This window comes from Gavia stellata, chromosome 6 (assembly GCF_030936135.1).
Source record: "Gavia stellata isolate bGavSte3 chromosome 6, bGavSte3.hap2, whole genome shotgun sequence".
Classification (NCBI taxonomy): Eukaryota; Metazoa; Chordata; class Aves; order Gaviiformes; family Gaviidae; genus Gavia; species Gavia stellata.
Genome location: NC_082599.1, coordinates 40,861,932 through 40,886,687, shown reverse-complemented (window position 1 = coordinate 40,886,687; position 24,756 = coordinate 40,861,932). Strand labels below are relative to the sequence as shown.

At 35.5% G+C, this 24,756-nt stretch overlaps 1 protein-coding gene across 1 annotated transcript in view; it reads right to left on the bottom strand.

The window, feature by feature from the left end:
• Positions 1 to 24,756, bottom strand: part of KCNH8 (potassium voltage-gated channel subfamily H member 8) — a 192,883-nt gene that overhangs the window by 73,819 nt on the left and 94,308 nt on the right. Inside the window, exon 6 of the mRNA XM_059818632.1 lies at positions 5,551 to 5,708. Within this exon, the coding sequence (XP_059674615.1) occupies positions 5,551 to 5,708 (158 nt within the window). The remainder of the gene's footprint in view (positions 1 to 5,550; positions 5,709 to 24,756) is intronic.

Here is a 24,756-nt window from a genome sequence, read left to right as displayed (position 1 = left end):
GCAGTTGACTTCTATCACACAGTTCTCTTGTTTCAATGAGAGGAAACTCTATCTTCTAAGCTCTATGAATTTTTGCCCACTCTTCATTCAGTTACATAGCTGCATATTATGCCTGAAGTAAATCTTAAGGCAGCAGAGAATAGCAAAGATGATGGTTAAAAAAAGTGTTTACTTTTGCTGCGTACACACGTTTACTATTTCTGATTTAAACTAAACAAACTTGAAATACTGGGAGATCTTCTGTTTTGTCTTTTTTCATGCAGAGTCTTCTTTCGGATTTAACTTAAAAATTTGTTTTTGTGCTAAAATGGATCCTTCTCTGCTCTAGAAGCGAAACATAATTCTCAAACTGACCAATGGTCATTTGATTCCAATACAAAACCAAAAAATAAGCACACGTTGATTTTCAGTTTCTGCTAACAACCAAACAGTAGGCTTAACTCAACTATGTATGAGATGAACCAGCTTAATAATTAAGCCTGGAAGAGGCAATAACATATAGCAGATATTTTGCAGAACAAGGAAGCAGAGAAGTGAGTGGAGACTCAGATTTGTTCTTCAGATTGAAACCTGTGTTCAGGGGGCTGGGCACATTTTACTGCTCTGTACTAAGTCAGAGTCCAAAAAAACTTGTCTTAAAACTTCTAATACTACTTCTTAAAACCCTTACCTAAAATATTATTGCCTTTCAGGTGTATGTGGCAAAAGCAGTACGAAATCTGCTCAGCACCCTAAGTGTACATCAGTTTATGAAGTATATAGTCTCTGGCCCCAGAGGAGATGCAGCAATGCACAAAGCGAGCAGTCTCTGGATGACCCCATCCCCTCTAGAGCATCCTCCAAACTACATCCACACCAGAGTGTTCACAGCTCCCAGTTTTGTGTGGAAAATACTTGGCTCATATTTCAGTGGTTTGGTAGAGGTAGCAAACAATATGCAGATTAGGATCCCAAATATTTTTAGTTTAATTTTTTGAAGACTAAATAGGCATAATTTTATTAACAGTAAATTTTTTTCCCCCTTCATTAATGAGACATTAGGATTAATGCCTACTATGTACCTGGCTAAAACAGGATACACGCATCAGCTAGAAAAATAACATCAAACTTGACATGTCTTCCCATAGCCTTCCCAGAGCACAGTAATGAACTCTCTGAAAAGAAAGTCTAAAAGCACAGCTCAATCAACATCCTTTTATTTGGCTAATCCAGAATAACCTGAAGCTGTTCCCAAAACTAATCATCTGAAATCTTAATTTTATAGGTGTGCGATCACTAACAGCTAGGTCGAGGTTGACTGAGAAATTCTGTAACATGGTGTATTTTAGATTTATTCATGAAGACTTAACAATTCATTGATTTTATTCCAGTCTCAGGAATTAAGTTGGTGGGAAACCTGTAAACAAGAAAATAGTAAATCTACATTCTTTTTTTTTGCTACTACAGTTTTGATAGTGCATAAGTAATTCTCCCACGAGCTTCTTCACGCTGTATTTACTGCATTTATTTAAATTTTTTTCTCAAGAACTTTTACATTTTTTCTCATGTACATAGCAGGGGAAAAACAAAATCAACAAAAACATGACACTTATTTAAAATACTTTGAAGTTCACTGCTGTCAGGAATAAGATCTGACATTAGAACGCACAAACAATTACAGGGTCTTCTCTTCTTGCATTTCTTTTATCCATCTTATGTCATCTACAATAAGTCAGTGAAATTAGTTATGTCTGTGGCCTTAAGCACAAGAATATCTGAAAGTCTGGGGCAGAAGACTGCAAAATATTTGAAGGAATTGACATGTTTGTATTAATACAATCATATAACTATTAAAATATAATTATTCTAATTGAATGCCATGCCACTACACCAACTGCCTCTTTTTCTGTGGTAATTAATTTCCCAAAGCCTCCTTCCCTTCTCTTTCATCAGCTTGTTTGAACTAAACATGGTTCTGTTGCACTCTTAACATAAAGGGGTCCCTATTCATGACTGACTCTTCAAGGTGATTTAGTAATATATAAAGGTATATATAATGATTGTACATGGGCTACGGCCTTAACAATGGAGCCTTCATCTTTACATGGGTGCCTGTGATTTACCACATCACAACCAAATAATGATAACTTAGGTGAAATTATTTTTTAATTAGATTCTTACAAATAAGAAATTTCAAAAGGGCTGTTACAATAACAACTGTGCCCTGCCAGTTATCACTTGTGACTAAATTCTGACCATTTTTATTATGTTACAAAACACTGATAGATATAAAAACAGTGAATCATGTATCATAATATTCCTTTTAACATGGAGACATGTTTCATTTTAAGGCCTAAAGACCACCTAATTTCAAAATAATTTCTGCATAAATTTGAACACAGACGTAATTAATCATATGTAATTGCACTGAATTTTCTCATTAGTCATGCCAAACACTCTGCCATTGGAAGACCTGAAATGCCATCAGGCAGTTTTGTTTTCTATGTCACAAATTTAGAAAGACAAAATGAGGAGTCAGCACTCATACTTGTGCCTGTGTAGATTTTGCTTTGCCCACAGATATAAAACCATCTAAATTTTCCATTTGGTTAATCGTTTTAGACTAGCTGGGTTAACCTTTTTGTATCAAAATGACAGAGACAGAATTTTATCTAAAACTAACACAAACTAATCATAGCATAGTGGTGAGAAGTACTGAGAAATAAAGTTGCTACAAACTAGCGATGAAATTCTCTGCTTGGAAGAATCATCTCCTATGGCTAAAAGGAATTAATAAGGAAACATGACACATTTTAAGAAATGACTAGTGGCAGGAGTCTTTATATCCTTTTTGTCTCCTTGGTTAATTGGTTTTCCTCAAAAAATGATACTCTTGCTCTATAACCACCAATAGTTACTCAGAGGAGAGGAAATTCAGTCATTATAACTAGTGCTTAATGGCCTGTTTTTTACTTTGGCAGCATTTCACACCGCGTTGCCACAGATTAATGGATCCTTTGTGTCATGTGAATACAAGGATGGAAGGAGCTGGGGTCTCAGCAGGCACTGAGGTTAGGCAGGAACGTGTCTGAGATCTCAGACCTCCAAAGAGTCACCCATTTAGTGGTAGGGCAGAATCCCTGTAAGCTGTAAAGGCAGTAGAGCCAACTCATACAGTTTCACTTTTTTTCTTTCTAAATATCTTCAAGGATGGCAAGAGACTCCACAGCTTTTTCATGCACCCTAACTCCACAAATCTCCAACTAGAGGATCACATTTATGTGCCATACATACCCATGTATGTATGGCACTATACCTATAGCTTGCAGAATTTAGAGCATCCCTAAAAGTATGGCCTTTGTGCCAGGGCCTGAACAGCAAAGGAGTGAGATGCTCCCTGATGCCCCTTCTCACCGTTCTGTTGAGGCAACATCTGAGAGTCGATGGAGTGAAAATCTGAGAACAGACATGAGGAAATGGCTTATTAAATCATAAAGTCTGAAAACAGTGGAATGTGATTAACACCTCCCCCCACTCTTGAAATAATTGATAGTCATTGGTATCTTGAGGATTGTACTAACAGTTGCCAAGTCTTGCCACAATAGGAAATATGATATAGTAAGGCACTGTGTTCCCACTGAGGAATAATATAGAGAACAAAACAACCCAGTTTGCTGGGGTGAACACAGGGTGCAGACTCCCGCATTCTGGACTTGCTCTCAGTTACCAGAGAGAAGAGGGGGTTGGCCCTTGACTCTCTGCTATGTAGTGGTCTTTATCGTATAGCAGCTAGCTAGCAAAGTTGAGCCAAAGCAAATGAAGCAGATTGGACCTTGCAAGAATTTTTAACAAGGTATTTAACTCTTGGAGCATGCAGGGACCTATGCCTGTCAGTCAATGTTAATTATGAGATCAACATGGCTATATATCCTTTATTACTTGGGACTTAGTGTTAGGACTTAATGTACCATAATTACCTCATTAACTAACACAGGGACATTTCAATGTCCCTGGATATTCTTAGTCACCATATTTGTGATCTTATTAGGGAGAAAAAGTTTACAAGTACAACAGACAGGAGATGTGTATTATAGTAGCATTTTTAATATTGTGACATTTTAACTGTAAAAATAATTACTGGAGGATACTTTCTTTTCCAGAATTCAGTACGGAAAGCATATCAGTCTTCCAATGAAAAAAGATCAACTTTTTTTTTTTTTTTTTTTAAATTTTCTCCTGGAAGGAAAAGATCAAACCTGGTTCATTCAATGGAAAATTCTTAACGGAAATGAAAGCAACACAGTTATGCTGGCTGTTTGGTTTTAATATAAGGGATAAACCGAGATAGTAGTGTATTTAAATAGATTACCCACTGGTTGTAAAAAAACAGTGATTGAAGAATGTGGAACTATTAACCGTCTGGTTTTAAAAGCTACTGCTAGCATCAGTTGGATAGTTCTTAATGTAATAAATGGAGTGAAAAGGGAGAGCATCGAAGGAAATGGAACTAAATGATAAAACCAAAGAGGATACCTTACATGGGAGGCTTCCTGACTAGTGTTTTTCTCTGTTTTTTTTTCTGATAAATGTCTATCCTATAATCTATGTATTTGTCTGTAACTCAGATTTAATGAAAATGAGATTGAGTGCATCTGTTCACAAAAGATCAAAATTCTGAGAATTAAAAAGTGGACAGCTTAAAAGCCTAAATCTCTTATGTGAAAAATCCACAAAACTGAGAAACCTCTGCCAACTTTTTTTCCCAAAATTAAACTTTCTGATTGGAGAGGGAAGGGGTGTTTGGGTTTGGTGTTTTTTTTTTTTTTTTTTTATTTGTTTGGTTGGGTTTTTTTTTTGCTTAGTAGACTTTTACTCTATTAAATCTAATAGGGCTATCAGAAGCAAAACCTTTGTCTTAGCATAAGTAAACCAATACAAATGTAACCCATCATGATTATGACACCACCAAGCATTAGACCCACACATTTTTCAAAGCAGCTTAATAATTTTGTCATTATATGCCTAAAAAAGATGAGTTGAAACCAAAGCCAAAGTTAATGACAATTGTAAGTAATAGGTATTAGAACACACAAAAATTGGTGATAATGCCATCGTTTTTGCACTAGAATACAGAGGTAAAGAGAAAGAAGATTCCCAGCTGAGTGAAGAATGCTGACCATACTGGCCATAGCAATGATTTACTTCACCACAGTAACAAGTTATGAGTCTTGAAAAATTAATTGGACTTACGCAGCATAAGAGAGCAAAAGCCACAAGGACATGTATTTAAGTACACTAAGCAAAAATGAAGCTAACATCGGTGTGACTGTTTACAAAGTAAGGATAATTGAATTAAAAAAGATGGTACATATGTGTCTTGTAATTATTTTAATTGACATGTACAATTACATTGTATTTCTTCCTTCAGCATCCAATGTGACAATAACTACAAAGCTGAAAAAGACACCAAGGTATTTTAGCTCATTCAATTTTAGTCTCCAGATCTGAAAAAAACCAACAACAAACCCCTCTTGAAAAAAGAACGATTAAAAAAGACAGGCTGGTACTTACCACAGTGACGTTGAAAGCATAAAGAAGGTCAAAAGGAAGTGCAGCAATTAAATCAATGATAAACCAGGTAGTCACGTAGTGGATACAAATAGATCTTGCTTCAAATATAACTTGGCCAGACTTGCTGACATATGTTGTTCGGAAATTTAAAATAATATCTGCTTGACAAAGAATGAACAGGATCAGATACAGCATTTCTTGATTCCTGGGGATAACACCAGGAATCTACCACAACACTGATTGTTTTTCTTATGCATGGCAAAAAACAGATGAAGAATCTAATGCAGAAACAGATAAAATATAGCGGTAAGAGATCCACACTCATAGAGTTAAACCAATAGATGCACAATGTTGTTCTTTGTAAGGAGTAGAGAGTTTTAAAACATTTAAAACTCACTGATTTCAAAAGGAGCTTGAATTAAAAAACCCACAACCCACATTGCTCTTTAAACAGTACCAAATACTGGTACAGTATTTTTCTTAATGAAAAATGAGGGTATGATTGTTGTGCATAAAACATATTTATGTTTCTTTTGAGATAAAAAATAATTAATTACTTTATTTAAAAGGCATAATTGAAACTTTCTTTTAGGGATAGCTGTCCAGCACAGAGAACAAATGTCATCCTCAAGGATAACCACTTGTTTACCAACAGAAAAGTGCTGAATTCACTTGAAAAAAAAAGGCTTTTGGGCTATGGTGGAGATATGAATTGCTTGGTGGCTTGTGCATTTTGCATGTTCCTATCCAACAGTCCAGGATGAGCGTCTTTCAATATGAGGTATAGTTTTGACATGTCTTGCCAAAACACATTAACACTCAAAGAAAAGCTCAGGTCTTGACAACAGAGTCTCAATTATTTTCATGTCCTACAAGACAAAGACTATAATCTGTCCTCGAGCTATGCACCCAGTTTCTACTAACTTTAGCGAGAACTACTTGTGTAACTTTTACAATGTCAGAAAAGAGTGCAGCCAACCATCAAGGCTGGTATTTTACAGCAAGATAATTAGCCTGCTGCCTTGCAAATTCTAATGCCTCATGTTGAAGACCATCTCAAAAAAGAGAAAGAAGTGATCCCAAGTGTTAGGAAAACATTCAGAGTATGATTGACTTTTTTCTCATTAAAAAGTAACAGCTGCAGGGTGATAGTCTTGGCAATCTGAAATCAGTGGACTTTCTTTAATGTCCAGGTTATTGAGAGGCAGCTTTCTAGATGCTAGTCCTGTGTGTAATAGACTTGTCAACTGTGTTATTTATTATTAGCCTATTATTAAGTGTTACATGGAGGGAACTGCATTCCCTGTGCCCTCTGCCTTTGTCTATGGCAGCAATGGCAGCACTGACTCCTTTCTATCTGCTAGATGATGCACAAGAAGATACGCCTTCACCTGCCTCTTCTACACACTGCTTTTGTAGGGAGGTGGCAGCAGCAGCTGCTGGGGTCTGGCTCCACACCATAAACAGCATGGAGCGTGCAGATGTTTGGGAAGTGTTTGCTGCCCAAACAGATGTTTCTTACAACCTCTAGGGAAGGGGAAGTAGAAATATGAAATGGAAGCACCTACAAGTGAAATTCAGCCTCTTGCCCACCAGCAGGGTGAAGGAATAGGAAGATGATGTCTGTCTTGCAAATGGAAATAAACACAGACCATAAGAACTTCATAGTTTCAGCCTATTCAAGGGATTAGTTTCCTCTTTGGATGCAGATATTTCTTTTCCTCATAGCTAGATTCTAGTGTGCTATGTAAACCTGCTCCAATTCAGCACATTCCTGGGAAAAAAGAAAGCTATGAAGTCCTAAAAATTAAGCATACCTCAAATTTCGTCTCTTCATAATTGAAACATAATGAACACTAACAGTACTAGTATTGTAACTTGGTTTTAAAGCAAATCAAGTTAGAGCTAAAAGGTGGGTAGTAGTAGGATTACTAGTAGGAGTAGTAGATTCATCTACTCTTGGTTTTGTAGGCCGTTTCCAGGGCCTGAGAACATTTCTTCCTGCTATCCACACATGAGAATGAATGCTTAATTTCTGATACACCTTTTATCCTGCATTTTTCATTCAGTATATGAGAAATGTCTGCAAAGACCAGCATGTACAAACAGACTCCCCATAGAAAGCAAAATCGAAGGATAGATTTTCTGGAATATGACACACAAAGTATTGCTACCACTAGAGCCATAAAAAGAATAGAGGACGAGCTTTGTCCCCTTTGCAAGCTTTTGTACAACCTAGATAGCAAAACGCAAAAAAAAAGACTATTAAAAGATTTTTTCCCCTCATGAATAATTTGAAAATAAAAAATTTTAAAATCAAACCCTTATGCTTATATAGCACATGTACACTTAAAATGGCGTAAGTAAATATTTATGCAGTTCTCTTTAAATAAACCAGATTTTATTAGGTTCTGGTTGTTAGGTATTTTTCACCTCTCCTGAGTTTTCCCATTTATCAAGGACATTGTTTTTCACCTTTTCCCATGTTTTTTCTCTTTTTTATTGTATTTTTTTCTTTTGTGCCATTACTTCTGAATTAAGAAGACTTTGAAAATGACACTTTTTAACAATGTTGTTAGTATAATGAGGACAGCCAACACATAGACTTACAGTAAAGGACAGCACTGTAAAGCAGAGCAAAAGAAAAAGTATCTGAACAGGTTCATCTTAACTGAGTAAATCAACTCGATATAAATCAGTCTGACACATTATAAAAGCTCAATGGAAAATGCTGCCTCATTGAGAGGGCATGGGTTGCCACTAGTCTATATTAAAGCAATTTTTCATTTCTAGAATTTTATTTTAGAATCTTTTGGTATTAAAAGAACATTAAAAATGGAAATTATTTGACTCTTGCTATACCAGGATAGCATTGGAGAGTGGTACCTACTGGACTCAAATGCTTAGGGCTAGCATTGTCTACGTTTGGACCAGGCAGACCCAGTATTTTATAACAACTTCTTATTCATGCCTCATGAACACAGATACACAAATACAGCAGCCACACAATCCATACAGAAATTACTGTTGAAGTCCTACAACAGAGTTCACACTACTGTTCTTGCAAAGGAGTGTGAAAATTAAATCCATCCACCTACTAACTTTACCCAGTTGCTTACATTTCATTTTAAATATAATGGAGTAGCTGACAATCTGACAAATTACTAATTCTTATCCAGGTTTGAGCAGGAGATCTGTTGCCATCACCCAGTATCCATGACAGCATTTCCATCTTAACAGCAATATCAAACTTTCTTTCCCTTAGTGTACTTGTAGAGATGCTTTCCTCCATGTTTTCTGTGATGTGCTGCTTGCACATTGTGATGAAGCAAGCTATGAAGAATTGGAGCTAAAGTTCTCTACATTTCTGGGGCACAAGGTATAAGAAGGTTTGCCTAAAGCACTGCCAAACATTGGTATAATGTTTTGCAAAAGGGTCAATTTTACCATCTCGTTTAATTCTACTCAGATTTGCATTGAGATACCCATTTTGTGAATTTGTATTATGTTAGATGATGCTCTGAACCACAAAAGGATCTGATGAAATTCATAACTGCTATAAAACAGTCATGTTTCATTATATACACTTAATTATTTTTTTTCCTCTTGACTGAAAAATCCCAACCAGGTTTTGAAGTTTCATCTCCATAGAGTTTTTCTTAAAGTTTTTGTAACATAATCAGAGAAGCACTACTATGATAGATCAGCTTCTATAAAATACTAATTAGACTTTCATTTAACATGTAGTAAGACAAATGCACATTTAATCAATTTCATTGCTGTATGCATATTTTTCACATACATATTCCTCATCCTTAAAGAAAGGATAATTCTGTTGTGTATTTTTACAATTTTATAACAAATAAATGTTAATAGCTCCAGTTCTAAAACATTTTAGTATTTCATCTACTATTTTCAAGTTCTCCAATGTGGATAATAGAACTGATTTTTCAGCTATATTTCATCCTGTCTTTCACTTTTATGGCTGTTCTACTTTGCCAGTGAAATAGGCACAAACAGTGAATGTATGCGTTTTGGCAAGGACAACTTATGCCCATAAAAAGAGAGGCAGTTACTGAAAAATATCATCTATTCATATTATGTAGGATGATAAACACAGCAACATAGGTGCCTTCAGTTATAGATATATACTGGTTGTTCTATAAACTTAGTAATAAAAATTCCTAACAGTTTCTAAAATATAATAACTCCCTAACATGGGATTAGATGTTCTGTCATTCTGTGGCAATTTGGGATAAATTAGTGTTGTAATCTGTTTTAATGGGGGAGGGAAAAGTTATTTTTGACTAAAAATCCTTTACTGTTTGGATCTGGAAAACATGATCTTATACACTGACACTGTGAAATTATGACATAATCTAAGATGTGCACTTGGAAACTTTTTTGAAGATGCCAAGTGCTTTATCAACGTATATGTTTGGAACAAATTTTAAGCATGAGTTAACATTCAGGACATTAAGGAAAAACAATAAACCTTCCTAGTTATAAAAAACCCCTAGTTAAAACAAACAAACAAGCTCAGAAAATTGTAAGATACAAAATAACCCAGAAATTGAAATGTGGAAAAGATCTGTGACTATCAAAATTACAAGTTTGAAAGTAAGAACAAAATGTAATTAAGTTTAAATGACTAATAAAACTGAAGATGCGTATAGACTATTACAGTCCACTTGTCTCTTATTTTCGAAAAAGAGGAAGACTCTGGTTTTAGAATGAAGTAAGAAGATTTATCACTAAATGATGCTGTAGATTGTACAGAAGTTTATCATATAACAAAGGAGGCATTAGACACTTCAAGGAGATTTTTTAAAAACAAAGTTCCATCTAATATTCTAAGTGGAACTTGCTGAGAGACGCTTTCTGAATCACCAGTACTAACTTCTAATAAAATCCAGAAAATTGGAGAAATGCCAAGGAATGGAATTTGCCACAATAATTTTAATAATTTGGGGGGCAACCACTAAAAGTGATGATCCAGAAAACAATAGATTTGCTAATCACAAGAAAAGCAGATCATTCTGGCATATGTTAAATGTGTAGTAGTAACAAGTCATGTTGAAGTGTAACTAATGCCATAAGTTCATGGAGGGTGTGAAAACAACACACTGACTTTTGCCAAACAAATTATGTCTTTTTGATACATCTATCAAACTAGTTGACTGCTGCAGAATACTCAGATGGACTCCAGTTATTTCATCCTGTATCATTGTAATTCTAAGGTCTGCATTAATCAGAATATGAGACACACAAAACAAAAGCTGAACCTGGCTTTCTGCTCAGTTTCAAAACGTTATTATGGGTTTGTTTATAAATTAAATTGTTTCTAGAAGATTCATCTTGGCTGATTAAGTTCACAGTGATACACTAGTTTTTAACAAAGAAAATGGATGACTGTGGCCAGTCCAAATCCAAACATAAAAGGGCTCTAATGTCTCCATATAATAGGCTAATCGCATCTAAGACCCAAGAAGGAAAAAAATACCTGTAGAAGGGGAGATTCTGGCTTGGAAAACAATGACACCAAAAGAGATTTCTAATAGCTAAGAGTGTCAGTATGGGCTTAGTACAAAGCTGTGGCAAAACCAAGAATATCACCTGTAAATAGAAAACAGTTCACGCCTTTGGTGAAACAACTACAGCCATACAACTCTACCACCCACTCCTCCAGACAAATGAAAAGACAAAGAGAAGAATTACAAAAAACTACCTGGACTTCACTTTACTTGATGTTATAAATTCAACATTCTTGGTTTACCCAGCTCCAGAATACTCACAGGAGAACTGACTTTTACTTGTTTTCATCCACTGATAGGCTAATTAGGCAAAACAGGATACCCTGAGTAGACATTAGGTAAATATATTTTGGACATCAAATGTGGCTTAGCAAATGAGGTGATGAACTTGCATCATTTGGATTCAGGTTAAACACTCTTACGCTGTATAACACGCTGACATACTAAAGATACCTAAGTTACGTTCAAGCACACAACACTTAACATACATGGACTCATGTAACTTATGTACATGAGGTGAATGTATATATGTAGATCTGCCAGGGAGAAGAAAGGCAGGTTTGACTGTCACGATCATCCTTTGCAGCATTGAGTTACTCTGTTTTTCCCTTAATTTCATAGCTTTGGGGGGAAAAAAGATTGGGCGGTGGGGAGATTGATCTCCATTTCTCCCTGCATGTTCTTTAGGTAGGCTACACTAACACTAGGTAAAGTAAGATCTTATCTTCCAGCCTGTTAGCCATTATACTCAAGAAGCCAGGAAGCAATTTTTTTCCCCACTGATACACCACTGAGGGCAAAGAGAAGAGGCAGACAGAGACTCAGCACAGACAGAGGATCATGTTGGATCATTCCTTTGAGGTACCAGAAAAGATTTCTTTAGGATGTGTTTTGATCAAATGCCCAGTTCTAATGCCAGATCTGGGTCTGGAAAAGAATTACTTTCCAGGTTTCACTGACAGAAATGTTTTATACTGTCTTCTGCATTTTGAAGCTAGACAGTCTGCTAAGTTATATAGTTACTACTATATAATAGTTACTACTATATATACTAGTTAACCTATACACTGCTAGTAGTGGATCTATGGTATATCTGACAGTTTGATCTCTACCATTCCCTTCCTTTTACCCATTAGAGATGAGCCTCCTAAATTAATGAAATTTTGGGGGGCATTCTTGTTGTTTTGGCACAGTGCTGATCCTTCAAATTTTCCAAGAATTAGTGCAAAGCCTTAACACAAAGTGACCTAGACACATATCTAAGCCTATCTGGTTCCCTGGACTAAGGTCTTGCAGGTTATAATTTGTTTATGCTTTAAGAACTACTGTTTTCATTCAACAAAATGCTCAGGCTGAACAGAACATATAAGTAAAATCAGAGATACAAAAATTTTAGATTAGATCACCAAGTAATCTCAGCTGGCCCTGCATTCTTAAAGCTACAAAAATGTTCTAATTTTTCAGTAATGTGAAATTAGCACGATTTCATATGGTTCATAATGAGCAAGGGGTTCAAGTTCAGCTCCACAGGTGCTTAGTAGAGTTAGTTGATTACTATTCACATTTACAGATCAGTGTGGTAGCACCAGCCACATACATAACTACTTCATCTAGATTTGCTTGATATAGGTAAGAAAGAAAGATAAGGATATTTACATTACTAGTATTTTGAAACTTCTCATTCTCTTTTGTCTCAGAAACCTCCAGTGTGGGTTATCAAAGTTAGAAAAAGGATTTGCTTACTTATTGCACATTAGCATTTGTGAAACAACTAAAACTTTAACAGAAAAGGAGATAAATGCTTGCTTAAAAATCCTGTAAGCCATCCAGTACACCAAAGGCTTATCAATGCGCATATGGAATTCACTGTTCAAGATTAAAGAGATTAAATTTCTGCACAGGACCCCTTTCTGCCTTTTTATCAAAGCAATTTAGGACAACAGCCCCAGATAACATTTTTATACATAAAACTGAATAGGAAATGGTGCTTCTTTATGCTCCCAACCCATTAGACAAAAGTCCAAAGGGAGGTAGATGAGTGGGATCCATCTTTTATTTCTTGACAGCTTTCTGAGCTATACTTGGGTGTAAACTGTTTCTTCATCTGGGTAACCTTATTTACAGCTTAACTGCTGCACTAAAGTACTTACTGAGAAAGCTGTAAAGGCAAAAAAAAACCCCAAAACACAACTCCTGAGGCAAGAAGCTTCTAAAAGCACAACAAAATCTTTAATGCAAACTTAGAAATCACCATTTCTCCTGAGAGATTTTATTATTTTTAGGAATTATATGTTCCACAGTGTTTTTGGGATTGCTGTTTAAAACGTGGAAGATTAAGGTTTTTTTCCTTTTTTAAAAAGAAATATTTTCTTATCATTAAATCTAGACTAGAATGGTAAGCAAATCTAGACTAAACTAGAATGGTAAGCAAACTGAGGCAAGAAAAAGTAGTTAAACATCAAAAAAACTGTACAACAATCTGTTCTGAAAGTACCCATTGATTATTTAATATGTTAGAAATTGTGAATCTTACTGTGCACTATCTTCTACCTACCAATGACACTAAGTTTATCAAAGAACAATTTGAAATTCAACACAAGCATCAATATTGTGAACCTCTGGAGATTCCAGACAACTCCACAGCATCAAAACTAATGGTTTTCTTTGGTGCTGAATTTCTGTTCCAAGAGAAATGAGGCGGGCTTTAAGCATTTTCTACATCAGGAAGGGCAACAATTTTACAGATTACAGCTGTAAACCAGGCAAGAGGGACATTTAATCTCTGAGCTGATTGTTAAAGCATACATGAAGTGACTTTAATATCTTTGGACTCTTAGTGGGCCAAAAGTTTTCTACCAGAGGTATGTTTGAATATATTAAGTATGCTCTAACAACAAACCAGCCTGTGCAAGCTTCATACTTAAAGCTGTATTTGAGATGTTTGTTTCAGACTGAGACAAGAACTACAATCTCTTTTCTGTTTCGGCAGTTCTCGTAACACAAACAACAATGAACAAATCATTAATAATAAGCATTATTGCTACAGAAGAAAAATTCTCAAGTTAACTCACTGCGAATTTTTTCTATGTAAGCTGGAAAAAGATAATTTTAAGTGGTCTTGCAAGCTACATAGATCATGCCATGTGCTCAGCAAAGCAGAATAGGAGGCATAATTATAGTCTCTAACATGAGCAATGTCACTAAAAAGTTGCCTAAAACTAAAGCAGGAGTAACAGCAGATAATATCAAATTGGTTGACTCAATACATTCTGTGCTGGAACATCTAAAATACCACCTTTACATTATAATACTTGAGAGGAAGGAAAGGGTGAAGCTTCTCTATTCTTGTCTTCATTAGGAAAAAAGCTGGGTTCTTATTTTAAGTTAGATAATTCAATTTCAGTTAAAATTAGACAGCAAAAAGTCAGAGTTCACATGAATTAAAGCTCAAGATAAAGTCTAGACTATCCTATTGACTTTAAGAAAGGCCTTTAAGTTATGTATAAACAACAAGGTGCCTTTTTTCCACAGATTTTTACTGTGTTTTAGCATAGATACACCTGTTTTGTTAACAAACACCCATGTATTTTAAGTCAGCCCTGACCTGTGTTGCAGACTTTTGCACCTTCCCCACTTGCTGCTGTGCAGGTGAGCCTGTGAGCTTAACAGAAGCAAAGTGTGTCAGTCTGCCAAGCAGCAAGTAATTTTGCTGCTGCCAAACACAAAGGCAAACTTGACCTGGCAGCACTCAATAGGGAGAACCCAAGATCTCCAATTACAACAGGTTTAGAACAAGCAATCATATCACCTGTGCATCTCTTCCTCACCTCTAAAGATTCAAACAGAGCTCTTTTTTCAGTTATTTCAACTCTAATTTCCACAGCCCGTTCATGCAGAATCACTTCATGTTAAGAAAAATTCAACAGCAAATCAATGGCCAGTCACCCTCAGAAAGACTGCTCTGCTTAGTCTCCCTAGGCAAATCTCTTACGTCCCTACCCTCTCACCTTCTCTTTTACACGCCTACTGCTTTCACCCTACATCCTCCAGCACTGCTCCGCTGTTGTGTCCAAACATGAGCTACTGCTCCTCACACCCTCTGACCACATGGGCCTGTTGGTGCGGTTTCTTTCTGCTTTTCCAGTCCTGCTTCTTCTTCTCTCTAGCCTGCAGACTGATCACCTTCCCCTACCAACCCCACACAAGGCAAACCAGAAGCCCTGCTAGGCACTAAGTCCCTAAGATGCATGCAGAAAAAACAAATAGTGACTGACAAATCTTATAAAACCATTTACACAGTTTTGATACAATCTACCTCAAACTTACACCTTCATTCTAATTTATCTTCTAGTTGGATCCCATGGCTAACTAGATCAATCTACATGGATTCTTTCGGCCTATTATTTCCACTACCGGTAAGATACGGGCACTCAACCCTTTTAAAAAAAAAATTCTTGTAAGAAATGTGATATCTCTAAAACCTATATGAAGTTATACTGAAGATTAAAGAAAATGAATCTGTACAAAAACAAACCCCATTTTTCCAGCTATGAAAGTGTCTACATTGAAAAATGCTAATCTGTATGCAGTTGCAGTTCCTAATCTATTTATGTATTTTGCTCCAATTAAGCTCTTACACAGTATCCACATCAGAAGGTTGGGACTAACATTATCCTAATGTCTTCCAAGTTTGAAATTACCATGGCCTCATGCTTTCATGATATTTTCATTCAAGATTTCTGAAGCCAATACCGTGATTTAACTGAAAAGTTTTAACTTATTCCTTTCCTTATTTGAGTCTTGTAAGGGCTTTTACTCACCCGTTGGTGACCATTTTCTTTTTCACAAGCTTCCAGTGTGAAAATCCATTCCCTACCAATGCTCAGTTCCTATGAAAAGACAACTTATTTCATAGTTGAGCATAAATGAGCTGGGCACTCTGAGCAAGTCCATAGGTTTTTGGAACTGTTTGGTGACCTCTCTTGAATTGAAGCTTTGTAGGACATCCTTTACCAAGCCATCCCTTTCTAGTTTTCTGTCATGATCACATTCACACACAGACACATCCATTCAGTGAATGGTACGAAAATACCAGTTTAAACTGGTGCTCAACAAAGGGAAAGAAAGATTACATTAAAAAATGGAGGTTGAAAAAAAAAAAAGAAAAAAAAAGAGATAATCCAGAGGTAAAAATTTATCTGGCAGATAGTTGAACCTCTTTACCCATAAACAGGATTATTTTACGTGAAGCAGTTGATTTTCCTATGCCAATATTTTTTTTCTTTAGGCTTGATTTTTTTAAAATAAATCCTACTGCAATTAGATATGTGATCAAGCTACAGCAGAATAACAATTTAGGATTAGCCAGATGATTCAATAACTGCCCATGGCACACTTTTAGATTGCAGCAAATGCTAGGTAATATAACTCAGTTTACCTCTCTTTTACTGTGAACTATATGAAGTTGAAAACTCCTGCACCTTTAGGGCAAGTAGTATACATATAGGCAGTAACCAGGGAATTGGGTGATGCATGATTTCTTATTAGACTACAGTAATTCAATACTGTGCTTGAGACCTAGATGATTTAGGTGTATTAACTCCATTGATTTTCAGAGCAGACAGTTTCCTATACCACCTCCGTCTCCTAGATGGTACAATTGGCTCTTCTCTGATGTCTTTTATTTTTTTCATCTTCCTTTATGTGATTTTACATTGATTGCCTTTAGCTAGCAATACTTTCCCCAATGTCCAAGCTCTTTGATCTACCTGATTATTTGAGCCAATGTTATTTAATTACGTATGGATAATGGTATTAGAATCCGGCCAGAGAACTTTTAGGAAAAATTCCAGGAAATATTAGTACTATATAGCTTGAAGAACAATTTATCTGTTCCTATATAAACTCTTACTTTTTCTATTCTACTGCTGCTGTAAACCTAGATGTTCCTAGTAAATCTCCTAGGAACAATTTATTCAAATGGATGTGTGATCTTTCAACTCAGCATATCCCATCAAAATGTCTACTACCACAGTTAGCTTGATGATTTTCTTTTAGATGCTGACATGATAAGGTGAGGGAGATTATATTGGTTTTATATAGAAAAGGAAAGTAATACTTATTTTACACCTGTTGCTTAGGAATCTGGGCTATTATGAAGTCAAATAAAGTTTACAAGAAAAAAACAACAGAGGTTAAGTAATAAAAAGCCTAAATGTAGGGGGTTTATAAAATAAATACATAATATATAATATATAAATAATAATATATAACAAAAGAATAAGTCTTTATAACAGCCTGTTGCAGCTGCTGAAGGAAAAACATTTTTTTTTCTTTTTATGAAAGTTATAACAAATTGTGAACAGATACTAAGTAACAATCAATATAAACTACAGAAAATTTGACGTGAAAATCTAGACCTGTTTGGGAAAGAGAAAGAAATCTCTGGTAGCCAGGATGAAGGAAAATTACAGTTTTGGATGTATTAGGAAAGAAATGCTGATCTGCAACTTTATTTCCTTCATACTAGTGGCATCCCATTATGAGAGAAGATTAATAATCTTGTAGAAAAAACAGATGTATTCAATAAATACTTCTTATCTAGTTTTGGAATGCAGCAGCAAAGTGTGGTTGTGTCATATCAGATGCTAAATTACAATTCAGTGTATCCTTACTAAGAATCTGCTGGTAATAATGTTTTAAACCAGTAGTACTAAACATTTAACAAGACGTCACTTCTGCAGGTCGATGAAAAAAAACCACAAGAAAGAAATGTCATTTACAAGCCATAGATGTGTAGAATTGTGGATTCTCCTTTCTCTGAGGTCTTTGAAGAAGAGCTGATGTCCTTCAGGAAAACATCCTTTAGCCAAACACAGTTTATTGGAATTAATATTAATATCTGGATTAAATATAATGTCTTATATTTAGGATTGAACTAGATAGTCAAAATTTTTCTTTCATGTCAGAATCTTTATGAACTGAAAGGTCATATAAAACTACATATAACTGAAATCTCAGATGTGTTGTGTTGCCATAGGTAACAGTGAGAAGGAAGAAGGCAGCCCACATTTTATACTGCTAGAAATTAAAGAAATTAAGTATCCCAAGATACAAAGTATAGGTCCCAATGGACTTGAAATCTAAAAAGGAATATCAAACCCCACCGTTGTACCACCAGGATGGCATTTTAAGTAGAAAACTTTGTTCTCTTCCACAGCTTAAGAAGAAAAAAAAAGTCTTATAGAGGAGTATGATTATTAAAGAAAATTATGCAAAAGGATTAGAATTAGTCCTTAAGCAACAGTACATTTAAAATGGTAAAATTTGGCTATCAAGTATATATCTCTCTCCTATTTTTCTTGGGTGCACCCCCCAGTAACATTTTCTCCTGGCCATTAGCACTCCAGAATATTGTGGAAACAACCCCATTTGGTTTGTGTGGGAAGTCACAGTGGTTGGGAATGTAATTTCAGAGACCTCCATTCAAAGAAGCTCTTTTTTAGAGTCTTGTGGCTTTAGCTGGATGACTAGAATTCAGATGAACAACGGAAACACAGTTTAAACCTACACATTCTCAAAATCCTCAGCATAAGGATATCGCATTCATGTAATATGATGGACCTCTGAAAAAAAGCTTCTGCTAATGTGGAATGAATATAATTCATAAGCTTTGTTCTGTTAAAGTCACCACTGAATACACTAAACTGTTTTGCTAGTCAAATTTCTCTAGTGAAAAGAGTTTGCTTACAATTGGACACCAAGATGCTTGTCACTGTACAGCACATGAAAAGTGGCACGGTCCCTGCTCTAAGGCAGTGCTATGACATATGCTCTCAGCCTTGCTCCATTACAGTTTGGCAAAGCGACAACATTTTTAGTGACTTTAATGGAGTAAGATCTATTCTCAGGTATGACAGATCCTAGCAGAACTGATTCCCAAAATCCATCTGTAACTGACAGACCGATTTGCTCTTCCTTACTATTTGTTCTTACAGTGGAAAATAGTGGGATATTGAAGTAATACCCAAGTGTAAATACTGTTTTACTTGGGTAAGTTATCCATTAATATAAGAAACTGAAATCTGAAGGCATTAGTATTTTGAATGACTATTGTGGTAACAAAAGTCGCTCCCGCCAGGAATATAGTATGGTCAGTGTTAATGCAGTAGCATGGTATGCTCTACCAAACACCATACTTAGGCTGCTGTACCCATTACTGTGGTCACGCTGGGACACACAGAATGACCAGCACACCAACGTTAAAAGAGGGGGTTTAATTACAACTCTTTACTGTGCTGAAAGCCCATGAATTCAAATCCCAGTATTATGAAATTGAACAAAAGACCACAAACTTAAAAAAATAAAAAGCCACATTCTTTTATCTGCTTCTTTGATTTTCAGCCCTTTGGGTTCACCTTTTCAAGTTGCTCTCCTTAACTATGAGGGTGTTAAACAGGGATTAGCTAATCTCAGTTCTACAGTAGCTGATACGCCAGAAAAGCATCATATATTGTGACCTTTACAATAACATACTAAACACTGGAAAGATTTTCTTTTTTATAAACTATGCTCTACCTTTTAAAAACAGACTCAATCCATGAACATCTTGAGTAACTAAAATATATTACATTGACTTTTCTACAAAGGAAGATATAGACTTTGGAGTCTTGAAAGAAAAGCAAAGAACTAAAATTATTTCTGAAAAATGAACTGCTAGCTCTGCTTTTAAAAGAAGCTAGTATTTGTGATTGCGGAAGTGTGAAAGTTTCTATATGGGTAATTTTCTTAATAGAACCTGCAGAAATATGGCAAAAAGAAGCAATTCCAAAGAGTGAAGAAACATCAGTCATATGACTTAACTTCTCATGAAATTCAGTGTGTGTGAAGCAAATGTGGTTGTTAGGTATTTCATGAACACAGTTCACTTTACACAAATGCTGGAGACAGCAATGAAAAGATCAAACAAGTAAAACATTCAGTGGGCAATGGGGCAACTTCTTCATGCATTTAAAATTTTTTGACCAATTCCAAGGGGGAAAGCTGAAATATTTTTCTCAGAAATTACCTCATGCAGCTTGACAACAATTCATATACATAGGACATTATCCATAAGTAATTAAAAAAATATGAAAAAGACCACATGCAAGCTCACAAAAAATATGGTAAACTATTATGCATCTAAGCATTTCCTTGGAAATGACCTGAATGGTTAATTAAAAGACTTTAATCTTATTGAAAAAATATAGTGTTGTTTTACCATCGTGTTATAGGATAGAAAACCTAAATACAAACTTTGTCTGATTGTAGCTATAATGCAAGTCAGTCATACTCTGTACAACAGGGCAGTTTTAACTTTGTATACCTTTTGAAAGGAAACATAGCAGAGTGAAAAATACGAAAAAAACTATTACTACAGCATTTCCCAATGTGTGGATTGACAATAGGCGAAACAAATGATTTGTCACACTGCTTTTTTTTTTTTTACAATAGCACCACAGCTTAGACAAAAAAGATGAAGAGTCAGTTCTTAAGTGCTCTTAGCACTCTTAAGTGCTCAGAAGCTTGCCACTCTGATGTTACAAGTCTCATGGTGAAATAGAAAGTAAGAAAGAAAAATAATCTGTTTGAAGAGATTCATTTAGGACAGCTGAGAAGTGGAACAGTGACTATATTTGCCAGAAGCACAGATGCACAATATCTTGACCCAGCTATAAAGCTGCCTACAGACCTCTCACCAGAATAGTAAGGAATTACATATGGTAAATCTGCATATTTCAGCCTATACTCGTGAGGTTCCCATCACCTTACATGTGTTTTTTAAAAGGCCTTTATCCTGCATAATCCATTTGCTTTGTTTTAGGTATTCCTTCACAAAATCAGATTTCAGAATGGAGCCAGTTCAGTACTTCTTTAAGTACTTGTTTCTTGGATTTTACCTTTAACTTTGATGGTACATGGCACAATACATAAAGATCCCTTCTTGTAACCAGTTCACCAGTAGTTTAAGTCAATGTGGTTCATTTTGGCCTCAGGAAAAGCAGGAATGCTAACATGAGCAGTTTTCTTGTCTTAACTGTAAGGTATCTCCCAACTTCAGGAGCAGTAAGCAACATTTTGGGGCAGTGATTTTTAAAACTTTGGTTAGATCTACAAGCATACATTTTTTCATTCTATGAGAAGCTGGCTAACGATGTGTAAAAATGACATCACACCTCTGCAAATGAAGAAAAGGAGTCAGCAGAGGCAATACAAGTCAAATTCTCAGGGTGCCTCAATTATCATAACATTTATCTGCATCTACCTGAAGATACAGAAATATTTCCATGGAAATGATTACTTCTAAATTATTGTGGCTTATGCTTGTCTCCTTTATGTCTACGTGGATGTTTCTGTGCTTGGAAACAGCATCTTGTGTGCAGACTAGTGTCTGTCCTCCTTACAAAGATATGTAAGGAAGGCTATAGGAAAAATTTCTAACAATATAGTGGTCTTGCTGACTTCAGTTTGATGCTCTGAGTGAGAACCTTTAGGAAATTAATTACTGCTTTTCAACATAAATATTTTGTACTGTTTATTCACATTACTAGGTAATCCATAGTCCATGAAAAATTTATTATGACCTTCCCTCCCTAATATTTGGTGTATCAACAATGCCACTCTATCTGGTTTCATGTTTTGTTCATATCAATCTCATCTCACAGATAAGACCATTTAATCACAGAATCACAGAATGACAGGGGTTGGAAGGGACTTCTGGAGACCGTCTAGTCCAACCCCCCCACCAGAGCAGGTTCACCTAGAGCAGATTGCACAGGAATGTGCCCAGGCGAGTTTTGAATATCTCCAGAGAAGGAGACTCCACAACCTCTCTGGGCAGCTTGTTCCAGTGCTCTGCCACCCTCAAAGTAAAGAAGTTCCTCCTCCTGTTTAGATGGAGAGCATCTCTGATGCTCAGAGATAAATTCCTAGAGATAAATTCAGACCAATCCCTTGGTGTCTCCCTGAATTTTAGTATATTAGGGTCTGAAAGCACACATTCTAAAATTGGTTCAAAACACTGCCATTTCCTTTCAAAATGCACAAGTCCTCTTAGATGTAAGGTCCCCTAGACACAGATATTGTTTCACATGTCCTTCTGTGCACTTGCAAAGAGATGAAATGATTATCATTATAATAATGAAAAAGGACATGAGAGAAAAAAGAAAACAAACCTTTAATTTAAAGCAACCTAATAAAATCTATAGAATTTGATACTATCTCATCTGATTCCAACAAATTTTAAGACATATTATTTTCAATACAATAATATGCACAGTTGAATGACTGTGTAAGTCATGAATGTTGATATGAATTTCTACTGGCTTTGTACCATATTTTTAAATCTCTACATATTAAACATCTGAGACTCAAGGGCTTCATATGATATAAGACAGTTTTGGAAAGATTTTGAGTAATTTACATTTGTGACAGATACTAATGGGCCAACAAGTCTCTTTAATCTACAGTATCACGCAACACAAATCACAGCTTTAGGGCTTCTAAACATGCTGCTTTTAAAAAATTAAATTGCTGATGAAACACTTTGTTAAATAATAGTTAACAAGAGCGTGATACTCATACAAAGAGAAGCGATCTTACTAATCGTGATTAATTTTCTCTCTTGAAAGTGCAAGCCATAGATAAAATCTTCAGACAAACGTGTGTGTGGAAAGAGTGGGGGAAGGGATAGGTATAGGGTTTTTTTTCCCCACAAGTGGGCAAAGGAGTATGTTGCAGAAAATCACTTAAAATTACTGTTGCCAGTATGTTTATAAAGAGCATAATTTTATAGCTATAATTAGTATCCAGGGTTCTCCACTAGAAACTGAATGATCCACAAATAGAAAACTAAAATTAAAAGTTAAAGGTCACTTACTTTTATAGCTCTTCTCTCTATAGTTGTTCCTGGCCACCTTAGGAGACAAAATACTCAGACACCTTTGATCTTATCCAGCAAATAACGTATTACCATTACCCTGAAAGCTTATATATATTTTCTCTGAACCATTGCATTGATTTCAATTCCTGTTGAAGACATCCTATTCAAATAGTCTTGTGAGTTAAGTCTGAGCATTTAGCAATAAAGTATTTATAATTTTTTTTGGTAATGTTACTTTCTTCAATTAAGGCATTCAATAATGTAATCAGGAGGTTATTACTAATAAAATGGAATGAACTGGGCTTCCAGCTTTTCTCTCCAACAGAAAGAAAACTTTACCTTACAAATATTATTGAAGAGTAACAAATATTCATTATGCTTCATAGAAATATTTAAACTTTAGCTGCCCAGATATACCTATCTACACATGAAGGATCCAGCTACCACCTATGCAAATTAAGGGGCATAAACTTTGAAGTAAATAGTGCAATAAAGCAGGTAATCTCATTCACCAGCTGAAACACTTTCTAAGATAATTTTTTTATGTGTTGCTTAAATACACTAATGTTAAACAGTTTTTCTCTCCACCTCTTTGGGATTTTAAGAGACATACGACCATCAAAAAATTCTAAAACTAAACTAGTTTTAAACTATCATAGATAGAGGAAGCAACACATTTATTGACAGGAGAACGTTAGAGAAAGTTTGCACATGTTACAGAGGACAAGAGACCTGAAAGCACACTCAAACATCACATCACATAAGTTAATCGAAGCACTAGCATATAGAGGAAATATCAAGCAAAAAAGAATTTTAATTCAATTTGAAAAGCCTTAATTATGTTCCCTCTCCAACCTCTTCCCCAAAGACAACACAAAATGGGTTGTTATTATTATTGTTTAACTTCTGTTTATGTTTTAGAGTACTTTAAAGGCTAAAGCAGTTAAACCTCTAGCTAGATGTGCTCTTTTCTCAGAAGTAATTTAATTCAGATCAACATTCCTACTTATAAGCACACCAAGTCAGGAGAACACTTCCATATGTAGTTTTATCGTGCTTAAGCATATGCTGAATCACAAATTGGATAAGCCTAAAAGATATTTTTTTTTAGCTACTAGATTTATTCAAACTCTTGTGTTTAAAGGAAACCCTTAGCCTCTACCCTATTATTTCCCTTGAACTGACGAGCAGACATCTCTCCCTTTTATTGTCAGGTCTCTGCTCCCTTTGATAACACAGCTAAAAATGAAGACCTTGTTAAGTCCAAATAAGAGTTTATGCAAGTTATGTGCGTAAAAGGAATATTATTCTATGTTCTGAGAAATCCAAATAAAATCAAAGCAGATACATTCTTTTTCTTCAATCCATGATTACAGAATTGTAATACCTCAATCCGTGATTACAGAGCTGTAATGCAGCTGAAGGCCCCATCTCAGACAGATCTCCCCACTGACTTTCTGAGGCAGCAGCATCATAAAAAGAATTTTACTCCACGTTTCTCACTGACTTCTCTCAAAGCACATAGATCATCCATCAAAGATGTGCTTGTCAGAGAGACAGTGCAACAATGCCCTGAAACATGCTTAAATGTATGTATGCTGTCAATCTTGCACATGTTCTGAGACACATTCATTCAATATTTTAACGGAGAAGGGACCATTGAGAAGTGACTATAAACACACTATTTTCTTTAAATTCACTGTGGAGATTCAAATGCAGTATGAGAATTTCCTGAAAATACTCCATAAACCT